Source organism: Helianthus annuus, chromosome 14 (assembly GCF_002127325.2).
Source record: "Helianthus annuus cultivar XRQ/B chromosome 14, HanXRQr2.0-SUNRISE, whole genome shotgun sequence".
Lineage (NCBI taxonomy): Eukaryota > Viridiplantae > Streptophyta > Magnoliopsida > Asterales > Asteraceae > Helianthus > Helianthus annuus.
Window position 1 is genome coordinate 47,004,025 of NC_035446.2, and position 12,222 is coordinate 47,016,246.

Below are 12,222 nucleotides of genomic sequence, written 5' to 3' on the forward strand. Positions count from 1 at the left end.
GCCGCCCGTTAGTAGGTAATGGTACCATAGGACTTGACAACCCCCATTCCTGAAATCTCGGGTTTGTTTGGATTGGAAGGAATGACCGAATACGATAAACAAAATAACAAGAGAGACCTTTAAATTCGTTTAGGGGTTTATCACCACAGTCACAAAGGCTTGAATGTAAGCATTTTCACAATACCACATAGATGTTTATATTAGTATAGCATGCATTTATTACACAAAACATAATTTTGATTTAAACCATGTTTTACTTCAATATCTTGTTTTTGTGCATTTTACATATGGTTTAGTTGATATATCTCACTTACCATATACAAACATTTTGACATTTACTTACACAATTCATGATTTACATTAAACATAAACAATTTGACATTGATATACACATTTGGTGATTTACATTAGACATGGACATTTTGGTATGGTTTACACAATAACACTTGACAATTGATTTGTATATGAACAATTTACATTGGTGATTGGTTTGGGTAAATGGTTTGAGTAACGTGGCGTATGTAATATGATACAAACATGGTGGATACGCCGCTGGTACTTCCTATATATAAGTGTTTGTATAATATTACCTATCGTAGCATTATTTAAATCATTTCAGTTTAGACATATTACGTTTTACACAAATAACATATTCTTCACAAGACATTATTTTTACAAACAACTTATCTTATAAAAACTCATTTTACTAGGTTATTCATTTAACCTTACATTTAATTATACATATCATCTGATCTTATCGTTTTTCAAATGATTTACAAGACAAAGCAAATTACAAGGTTCATGACTAAACATTTTCTTAAACATAAGTCATGAATTCTATTTTCACAAAACCTATGTATCTCACAGGCACTTTTATGCTGACGTACCTATTTTCACATGTGTTTCAGGATATGATGCATAGGACTTATCAAGACATACTTAGGCGGACCTGTGCCTTAGTGACTTAAAACGAGACAAGAACTAGTTAATTTATGTTATGTACTCTTTGGTTCTTGTTTAAAACAATGTAAATTTTCATGTTTGATTAATAAAACGAAACTTCAATTGCCATAGATTTGAAACAATTAATTCTATTACAACACTCCCCGACGTTTCCGCCACATTTTGTATGTTCTACGCGGTCGGGGTGTGACAGAAAAGTTGGTATCAGAGCCCATGGTTATAGGGAATTAGGTTATTAGTAATGCTTTGACCTAGTCTATAACCTTCCTAGGACCCTAATGCGAGTTTACTTGTGTTTAGTCATAAAACAATACTGTCACCTATCCTTAGGCGACAACCACAACAAGAACATAAATTTCAAAACCGCTTTGTAAACTAATCATCTGTTATAGGATGATTGATTACTAGGTTTTGAACCCTCCATTGTAATGTTTTGAACCCTCTGTTATATGGTTTTGAACCCCTTTGAAATTTCAAAACCTCGTCAAAGTTTGGGGCTTATAGTGTGAACACGTGCAAACTGGAAAACTGGATGCCTGTACTCTGAGTTTTCTGTCTAAGGCTAGAGTGTACGTACAAATCCACATAATCGGACCAGTCACTCTTACCTGGGAACTCTTGGGGTGAGTGTCCACTTATAGGCTAAAGCATGTCTTCGCGATACATGAATATGACCCGCTTACTTTGATTAGTCACATTCTCATTTGTTTGCCTTAGGTAACAAACAAATGATCGCAATTTCTATGCGTTGTCATTTTGTTTACCGATAACATTTCCTTTGTTTCCTCCTATATCCTTCATTTCCTCCAGAATGTCTCTTCATCGCAACGATGCGCAGATATCCGAGCAGACTGCTAAATTAGCCCAGCGGATAGGCGAAGTAATTCTGAAGACTGTTGAATTACGCATTGCCATGTCTCGTCTCAACAATGAAGCCACTCAATGGCCACCAAAGGAAGCAGAAGTCAAGCCTGCACCACCAACCAAGAAACCAATCAAGGAATCAAAGACCATGGATGAACAGACTGGATACCCTAAGAGGTCAAAGAAGCGAAAGGCTTCCCAGAACTTCGCCGTGGTCGCTCACAATGGTCAAGCCATCCCCAACCAACCAGCTCAACCCCCTGCTAGGAAGCCATACAATGGAACTGCACCCTTGTGCAACCAATGTAGCCTCCATCATCATGCCAATGTAAAGTGCCGCAAATGCCAAACTTGTGGACTTATAGGCCATACAGCAAGAGTTTGCCCAGCCGCAGCTGCACCAAACCAAGCTGGCAACAATCCCGCTCAAGGTCGTTTCCTACCAGGTTCTTTTTTCAACTGTGGTGAGATGGGTCATCTCCGAAGAAATTGCCCGAAGTTTGCTAAGGCAAATCTAACCCACAGATGAGCATTTGGCTGTTTAGAAGATGTTGTTGTATTATGCTTTTGTTTTTTCTATTTACTTGTAATGTGAAACAATCTGTCCCGTTCATAAATAAAAGTTGTTGTTCGCAATTCTAATATACAAGTATAGTTACATGTATGAATGGCATTCCCCTATGATGCCTACATTAAGGAACTATGTTCCTTGCAAACTACTTTTGTGAAAATTTTTCCCATTTTTGCGTTTACTCATGATTTCCTTGGTAAATTCTAAGTACTCGTTTTATTCACAAAAAAAAAAAAAACGAAGTACAGGAAATAAAGAGACATTATGAGTAATCGTGCTTCTATGCCTTTGAATCCTCAATTAAATAACCAAGGATATTTTCAAATCTCATACCCATTACGTTCTGATTTCTTCAAACATGCATAGTTTTCAAAAATATTTATCCTCATACATTGACTTAACCTTCAAATTCTGCTTCATATGTCGCCTTGACATATCTAGCATCTCAACTTCATAAGCATTTTTACTTCATATTTTGACTTAAACACGTCCACTGCAAGGTTTAGAAACATCTTCAACTTCTAAAATCCATATGGGATCTTTTTATCTCCACAATTAGACCCTTGTGGATGATTATCATACAAATCAGAGTCCTTAATTGGATTCCTTGTGTATCAAAATTCGATCATTTCGGTTCCTTAGAATTGAAAGCGAATTTTCTCTTTAAGATCTTTCTATCTTTATAGTTAGATTCTTAGAAATATTTAAAGCACCAATCAAAATCCACTGATTGGATACCTGGTATGCTTTACATACATGTGCTCTGTTAGCAAAACAAATTCACAAAATTAAAGATCTAGATAAACAATCTTTGTGGTTATATGACTATGTGTTTATGCATCTTGTGTTTTCTATTATGCATTTTGTGTTTTTGTATACTCTGGATATTCGTTATCCAAATCCTCGTAGAATCTTTCATATCTTCATATGAGGGATTCGTAGTAGGATATTCAAAAAGGTGCTGCCTTAAATCCTTAATGGGCTTCTATGTAATAGTTAAGACCCTTGGATTATATAGTACAACTCCATGATTCATAAGAGACCCTTTTAGTGGTCTAGTAAAAAAGATTGATTCAAAAATCTGGTTAAGAATGACATGTGATGATATAAGCTGAAAAGACCCTTGGTTGTCTATTAAAATCATTTATTGATTTAATAAAAGGGACCCTTGTGACAACCGGTAATTAACGGCCTCTAATTTCGAGATTAACAAGCGTTTAGGCGATAACAAATAGTGTTTAAGACAAGTATTAACTTAATTAGGCTCTTGGTATGCCTAGGAACGCTGATCGGATGTTACAGTGCGCGTATGAGGATTTTCGTGAAATCTGCTGAATATTAAGCGATAACGAACTCACACTGTACAAACTACTGACAACGCCGACAAATACGAATTTTATACGCATATTTTATACCTATGAGATTGGTTTTGCGAATTTATAGCGCTATCGAATGTCACAAAGCGCAAACGTGAATGAAGATGCGGAAACAGTAACGCGCCGACAATCAACGATGAAACAGAAGCACCGGACTCGAATTTCGTCTCGATATTAATATATTATGATATAGTTGGCTTCGTTTTCGAATTTTAATATTTGTAGTTGAAAAACAGATCTAGAAACGGAATTAAAAATAAGAAACTATGCAATTTACGCAATTTAACGCGATCGACGCGTGTACGCGTCTAAAACGATATACGAGCTAATTCTAGGTGTTTTGACTCAAAAATACTGTTGTACGACACTTACGAAAAATGAAAGTGGGCCTCGTAAACGTACCGGGCCGCGTGAAACGGGCTTGTGGGCCTTGGGCCCAAGCCCAAAGCCCACTAACCAAACCTAGGTATAAATTAGAAGTGTGGAACCCTAAAATTCATTTGAAACAGCCGACACCATCTTTCCATCTTGTTTTCCTCCCATCTTTTCTCTGCACTTTGTTTTAGAGAAACCCTAAAACACCTCCTCTCGATCTCTACCTGCATACACAAGGAGAAATGACAAACATTCTTTCACATGTTACTCACACACCTCTCGATCTCTCTCATCTTTCTCTCAATAATCTGTGACCGAAACCCAGGGACCTCCGGCGGCTGAAGAGATTATGGCGGTGGAGGCGGTGGGTGCACGGCGGTGCGCGGCGGTGGAGGGGTGCACGGCGGTGGTGGTCTCAACGGAGCGACAAACCGCACCCCTTCCTTCCTTTCCCGATCGTTCTCCTGGACCGACGACCCGAAACAGAACCGGCAGCCTCCGCCTTGTTTCTTTTTCTGACAAAGATAGCGGTGACGGGGGTTCGAGTAACGGTAGAGGTCCCCGGCGGCATCAGGTAATATTCTGGTTCGAGTAAAACCTTCGATCTACTCCTTTCTTCTCAGAATCACTCTAGACCGACAAAAATCCCGACCGATTGGTTCGTTTCAGGTTAGAAGTGGTGGTGGAGCGGATGCGGTTGATGATATCGACGCTGGTGGTGGCGGCCGGCAACGGCAGGACGGCGGAGCCGTTGGGATACTGGCTGACGGCGCGGCAGTGGCGATGTTATTTTGGGTCTCAGTTTAGTAATGGTTCAGATGTTGAAGTCCGATGTTTGGGTCAAGGATCGGTCAACCTAAGTCAACAACAGTCAACCGTAGTCATTGACAGTTATCTCGGGTCAACAATGCGGACCGGTTCAGTTTCAGTCAAAAGAAAATTGGTTTATTTCGAGTTCGGCTCAGTGAAGTATTTACTCGGTTAGAGTTCTGATTAAACACGGTTCGACTCGGTCGACTCAACTGGTCAACTCAGTCGACGCTAAGACCCGGTAAAGTTTTAACAACATGTTAAAACTCTCGTATATATGTTAGATTAGATTTTATATTTATAGTTAAACGCGACCGAGCTCGACCCGTTTCATTTTGGTATTAGTTTACATTTATTTTACTCGACGAAAGCTTTATATAATTTGATTACATGATTGAATTGTTGTTGAAAATTTGTTGAATTTTGATAAAAAAAATATCAACACTTTGATTGTCGGGATTGTCGAAAAACATGGGAAACTCTGCCCGATTTTTGTAAAAACCCCACCTATGAAACGTATTTTGTTATAAAAACGACGCCTATTGGAATGCAACGTATTTTTATAAAAATAAATATAAGCGTATATTTATTTTTGGCGACATACCATAACTCATAAAACGAGTATTTTTCAAAGGATCGACAATTACGGTATACAAGTCAACGAAAACTCAGAAATCTTACATAAAATAAATGTGATTGTTTATATTTATTTCAAAAATCGAAATTCCGAACACTTTCTACCAGATAGATATAATGTTATATTTATTTCAAACATCTATAATTTCGAACACTTTTATACGATAAATATAACGGGTATACCTATTTCAAACACCTTAAGATCGAATATTTATTTACACCACGACTTCATACTTTTTCTATCAAATAAATATAACAATTTATATTTATTTCAAAGGACGAAATTTATATTTCAAGTTTCAAGGGTTTCGAATATACATATGTAAATATATATATATATATATATATATATATATATATATATACACACTTTTATTTCCATCTTACGACCACGAACCTCTATCCACCTACGTATTTCTATTCGCGACAACTAACACGATGGCGTAAGTATATTTATATTTAAAAATATAAATATAAATATAAATATATATATATATATATATATCTTATCACACTCGAAAACTAAGTCGATTTCGTGACATAGTTTTATCCCGATTATAAACGGGATCAACTAACAATAGTTTGGTTATTTCAAACCAAAATAGAAACACCTTTATAGAATCGTTTAGTTAACGATTCGGTAGAGCTCGGACACGTAGTTTAACTACTTTGTTTTAATTAGAAATTTATAATTATTCCTTGATTAGGAATGCTCTAGTTGCACGCTAGCACACGTTCTTGGAACGACACTACGGAATCACGCTAGGCTAGCTTTGCACAGGAATGTCAAGGTGAGTTCATAACCCCCACTTTTTACGGTTTTACATTTTTTTTATAAATGTTTTCGGGGGTGGAAAGACATGCACGTTTTTGCAAAAGCAAACACTATTTTGATGAACGAAAACACATATTTATAAACCATGTTGCACATGATTTTCAACGAACTTGAATGGTTTACGAACGATTTATACTAAACATACCGGTTCTAGAAAACATGCATGATTTTCATGACTAGTGACGAGAATGTCCTAGTTACAACAACGGGACTGGGTTAGCCTGCGTACGAAAAACGAGACAACTCAGTGAGATCTTGTTCCCCTTTTCTTTCAACGTTTTGGTTTACAACTTTCGGAGGAAATACATGTCAAACTTAGGTATGATTAAGTTATGGAATGAACTCTTAGATCATGTGAGCATAGGCTGTAACTGAGGTGCCATTAATCCTTTTGAGGACCAAGGAACAAAGGTTAGATCTAATGGGTACGGGCGAGCCCCACTCACGGTCCATGGGTGACCACTTAGAGTGCTGTTGTGTCCAGCGTCGAGAGTTCGACACTTAAATTGCCTACGCGGGTTGAGTACCTACTATGTCGTCGCATATATTAATGTCCTCGGGAAACATTAATGATCAACATGTTCATAGACGCTTTACATACCAACTTACAACACTATAACTTTCAAATGTTTTAATATTCATTTGACGCAAACTCATAATACATGTATTTACAAACTTTGATAATGTTTTCAACTTATGTACAAGTAAGAGGACGAGTTGGTCCTGCTTACAAAGACTCTCGTGGGCTAGACTCACAACTTTCATATATCATGCCGAGAAAATGATTTTACTATGCTTTCTCAACAACTTTTAAACCGGTTATCAAAAAGATTTATTTTAAATCTTTTCAAAACAAACTATGAACTCGCTCAACTTTATGTTGACTTTTTCGCATGTTCTTTCTCAGGTTGCATTTTTCAAAACTACGGAACGGTTGGAATAGGAGAACCCACGGGATTTCGAGTACCTAGCAGGCGTTCACTGTTTAGAAGTCTTAGCTTTTTGCTTCCGTTGTGCAATGAAGATACCGGTCCAGTCATGCCAGCTCTGATATTTCGGGGTGTGACAACCATATGGTGGTCTAGTCACAATCCTCACAGGCTCATTCATTGTTTTCTTCCCCTACACATTTTAAGATGCACTTTGTGACTATGCAAGGAATTACGTGATTATGGATGCATACATAATTATGAAGTTCAGTGCACGGAAACCACAGTGAGACTTATTATGTGTAAGAACCGATAGTGACAACCATAACGAAATGCGAACAATGTAATAGAGGTACGGTGGACGCACCAATGACGCTTTATATACTTGTATAGAAGTATCCCTCTCACACTACAAGCATGATGTTATTGTAAAGTTACTAGAAGTTCAGGACTCTAACCAGTATTGTTTAATCTTTTCAACCTCATGTTTCAAGCTCTCACAAGTTTCCTCTAAATAAATTTCGGGACGAAATTTCCACACGTATGGGAGACTGTAACATTTGTGCTTGAAATCATTGTGAACAGTTCAGTTATCAATAAAACAAAGTTATTTGATCCCAATGTTTGTTTGGTTGTGTTTTACATTTTTCATGTTTTGACTTTTGTTCGATTTTAAACTCTATATCGCTTTCTTGAGAATTATACGCAAACTGGTGTGTAAACGTACTCAGTTTAACGCGACAAATACTCCGGAACATCAACATATACTTAACATACCTTAAATGACCTTTACATAACTTAGAAATAAGTTTTGAAGGCTTTGGTATGGCAAAAACAAGTTAATTCGCTTACAGGGACTAAACTTGACAAACTGCGAAAGTATGCCAATTTGAACTGTAACAAACATTCCGGAACATGACCATAAGTTAAACACACCTTAAATATCCTTTACAAAGCTTAGAAATAGTCTTTGAGGTGTTCGGTGTGCTAAAATAAACTTTTGGATCATTCAGGGACTAAAAGTGTCAAAAAGTGCATAAGTTTGCACTTTCGAGCATAACTTACGTTCTGAATACATCCGGACTTCCAAAAATTTACGTAAGCATCATAATATTATTCCTTAGAGTTTGGCATGAGAAAAATCCATTCGTCGCGCAATTTGGATTGTTTTTCGCGCTTATGCGCATTCCGTCGTAATTAACCGAATCTCGCGATCGTACGACCAAACGAACTATCATCCGACATGTTTTTGAGCATGTTTCATGTCCTCAATGTTTAGGCATCATTTTAGGGCCTTAAAGATGGCTTAACGGGCCTTGAACGTGTCAGAAATGGCCTTAAACCATAATAGGGACCTAAACTGTCATTTTTGAAACTTGGCTTTTTATCAGAACCTCCAGGCGACCCGCGTAAGACTAAGGGCAATCTTCACACGGGCCGTGTCAGCCCTGCAGATGTAGAAACTTGTTTTTCTTGCAAAAATTGGCCTTTCAAGCATCCAATGGGCAATGCCTCTTCACAATCTCTGGGGTTAGGGTCACATTTTGATACCACAACATCTTGACAAGTGTACGAATGAGATCAAGGCACGATATTCAAGAAACGATCCTAACGGTCTTGCTTTTCCTATAAATACCCCCCCCCCATTTTGGTTAAAACCCACAAAATCTGATCTAAAGCTCTAAGTTGAGGCCTTTGCTTCATACCTGAGCTCCTGGATCGAGATTAGCTTTAGGGGACCCTTCGTAAGTGTTCTTTCGTTCTTTTATTCGCTTTTCATGTGCTAAAGTCAAACTTTGTTTGACTTTCTGCGTTGACCAGCTTATGGTCAACACGAAGTTCGTTGGAACTTCATAACGTGAGCGTGATCACGATGGTTATAGTCCCTAGTGACTATACCTACTGATTACCACGTTATCTAGGCTCAGTGACGAGTCGTAGTTTCGGCCAAAATGCGCATTCTTGCGTATTTTGTCACCAAACTACTCGTGAGTATCAAAACCATTTGTTTTGATACCAAACCTGTTTTCTAAACTTAGTTAAGCATGTGTTAACATGCTTAGCTCGTCACTTTTAGTTTAGTGCTTATATAGGGTCGTAAGGTAAGCGATCTAAACAATCACTTATACTTTCGCACCCGACCCATTTGGTCGATCATTAGGATCCGACCAAGCACATTAGGTGACCATAGTTGTATAGGGAATAACCTTTCGAGGTTATACCTTATGGTCACGACATTAGGCGTTCCAAACGCGTTTAACGCGAACGACGCGTTAAAGTAGCATAAGCTACCTAAACGGGTCGTAATGGGTCGTAAGCACTTAGGTTAGGTTTCATTTTAGTATGTGGGCTTTGTTAAACTATATTTCACGAGTCTCCATACTCGTTTGGTTTACGAACCCTCATACTATCCAATCCTCTGATTTAGGTCCGGTATATTAACATAGTTACCTATATTACGTGTCGTTTGATATCCGTGATCTCTAGCATTATTTGGTTGTTATTCAAGAACTTCAAAGCAATCTCAGGTGAGTACATAGACCCCTCTTTTACTGTTTTCCAAACTGTTTTGGGGTGGAACACATGTGCCTACTTGTTACTTTTATGCTTTCAATGTTTTCATATCATATACTTATTATGTTCGTTAGTACATAATAGTACATGATTTCATTGTGTTTATGCTATGTATGTCCATTGTGTGCATACTTAGTACAATCGATTTACAATACATTTTCATGATATGTATGCCCATTGTGTGCATGCTTAGTACAATCGATTTACAATACATTTTCATGCTATGTATGCCCATTGTGTGCATGCTTAGTACAATATTTTACAATACATTTACATGCTATGTATGCCCATTGTGTGCAGGTTTAGTACAATATTTTACAATACATTTTCATGCTATGTATGCCCATTGTGTGCATGCTTAGTACATTATTTTACATTACATTTTATGCTATGTATGCCCATTGTGTGCATACTTAGTACATTTATTCATCACATGCTCACATTTTTGTATGACATTTGGTTTGTTTAAATTATACAATGTACATTCATTAACATTTGCTACGCCGCCCGTTAGTAGGTAATGGTACCATAGGACTTGACAACTCCCATTCCTGAAATCTCGGGTTTGTTTGGATTGGAAGGAATGACCGAATACGATAAACAAAATAACAAGATCGACCTTTAAATTCGTTTAGGGGTTTATCACCACAGTCACAAAGGCTTGAATGTATGCATTTTCACAATACCACATAGATGTTTATATTAGTATAGCATGCATTTATTACACAAAACATAACTTTGATTTAAACCATGTTTTAATTCAATATCTTGTTTTTGTGCATTTTACATATGGTTTAGTTGATACATCTCACTTACCATATACAAACATTTTGACATTTACATACATAATTCATGATTTACATTAAACATAAACAATTTGACATTGATATACACATTTGGTGATTTACATTAGACATGGACATTTTGGTATGGTTTACACAATAACACTTGACAATTGATTTGTATATGAACAACTTACATTGGTGATTGGTTTGGGTAAATGGTTTGAGTAACATGGCGTATGTAATATGATACAAACATGGTGGATACGCCGCTGGTACTTCATATATATAAGTGTTTGTATAATATTACCTATCGTAGCATTATTTAAATCATTTCAGTTTAGACATATTACGTTTTACACAAATAACATATTCTTCACAAGACATTATTTTTACAAACAACTTATCTTATACAAACTCATTTTACTAGGTTATTCATTTAACCTTACATTTAATTATACATATCATCAGATCTTATCATTTTTCAAATGATTTACAAGACAAAACAAATTACAAGGTTCATGACTAAACATTTTCTTAAACATAAGTCATGAATTCTATTTTCACAAAACCTATGTATCTCACAGGCATTTTTATGCTGACGTACCTATTTTCACATGTGTTTCAGGATATGATGCATAGGACTTATCAAGACACACTTAGGCGGACCTGTGCCTTAGTGACTTAAAACGAGACAAGAACTAGTTAATTTATGTTATGTACTCTTTGGTTCTTGTTTAAAACAATGTAAACTTTCATGTTTGATTAAGAAAACGAAACTTTGATTGCCATGGATTTGAAACAATTAATTCTGTTACAACACTCCCCGACGTTTCCGCCACATTTTGTATGTTCTACGTGGTCGGGGTGTGACAAAACCATATCAAAATGTCCATGTCTAATGTAAATCACCAAATGTGTATATCAATGTCAAAATGTTTATGTTTAATGTAAATCATATAATGTGTATCCAAAAATATCATGTATGGCATGTGAAATATATCAACTAAACCATAGGCACAATGCACAGAAACAGGGTATTGAATTAAACATAGTTTTAGTCAAAGTTATGTTTTGTGGAGCAAATGCATGCTATACTGATACAAACATCTATGCGGTATTGTGAAAATGCATACATTCAAGCCTTGTGAATGTGGTGATAGACCTTTAAACAAATTAAAGGTCTCTCTGTGTTATGTTTATCGAATTCGGTCATTCCTTCCACCCAAACAAACCTAGGGTTCAGGAATAGGAGTTGCCAAGTCCTATGGTACCACTACCTACTAACGAACGGCGTAGCTAATGTTAATGAATGCATATTGTCCCATTTGAACAAACCAAATGTCATACCAAAAATGTAAGCATGTGAAAACAATGCACTAAGTATGTAATCAAATGAAAATACATAGCGTGAAATATAATGTAAAACAATGTACTAAGTATGCACACAATGGACATACATAGCATGAAATGTAATGTAAAACGATGTACTAAGTATGCACACAAT

General features: G+C 36.6%; 1 protein-coding gene across 3 annotated transcripts; it reads left to right on the top strand.

The window, feature by feature from the left end:
- Positions 1–4,279: 4,279 nt before the first annotated feature.
- LOC110908372 lies at positions 4,280–11,506 on the top strand. 3 transcript variants are annotated; one of them, XR_004878350.1, is made up of 4 exons: positions 4,280–4,723; positions 4,819–5,200; positions 6,303–6,386; positions 11,344–11,506. XR_004878350.1 is itself a non-coding variant. In XM_022153307.2 (2 exons), exons 1-2 carry the CDS (start codon positions 4,499–4,501, stop codon positions 4,954–4,956), a joined length of 363 nt encoding a protein of 120 aa, XP_022008999.1. In that variant the 5' UTR covers positions 4,280–4,498; the 3' UTR covers positions 4,957–5,371. The 3 variants fall into 3 exon arrangements, 1 of the variants encoding a protein (XP_022008999.1); XR_004878349.1 differs by lacking the exon at positions 11,344–11,506 and adding an exon at positions 7,338–7,980; XM_022153307.2 differs by lacking the exons at positions 6,303–6,386; positions 11,344–11,506 and having other exon boundaries at positions 4,819–5,371.
- Positions 11,507–12,222: the final 716 nt, after the last annotated feature.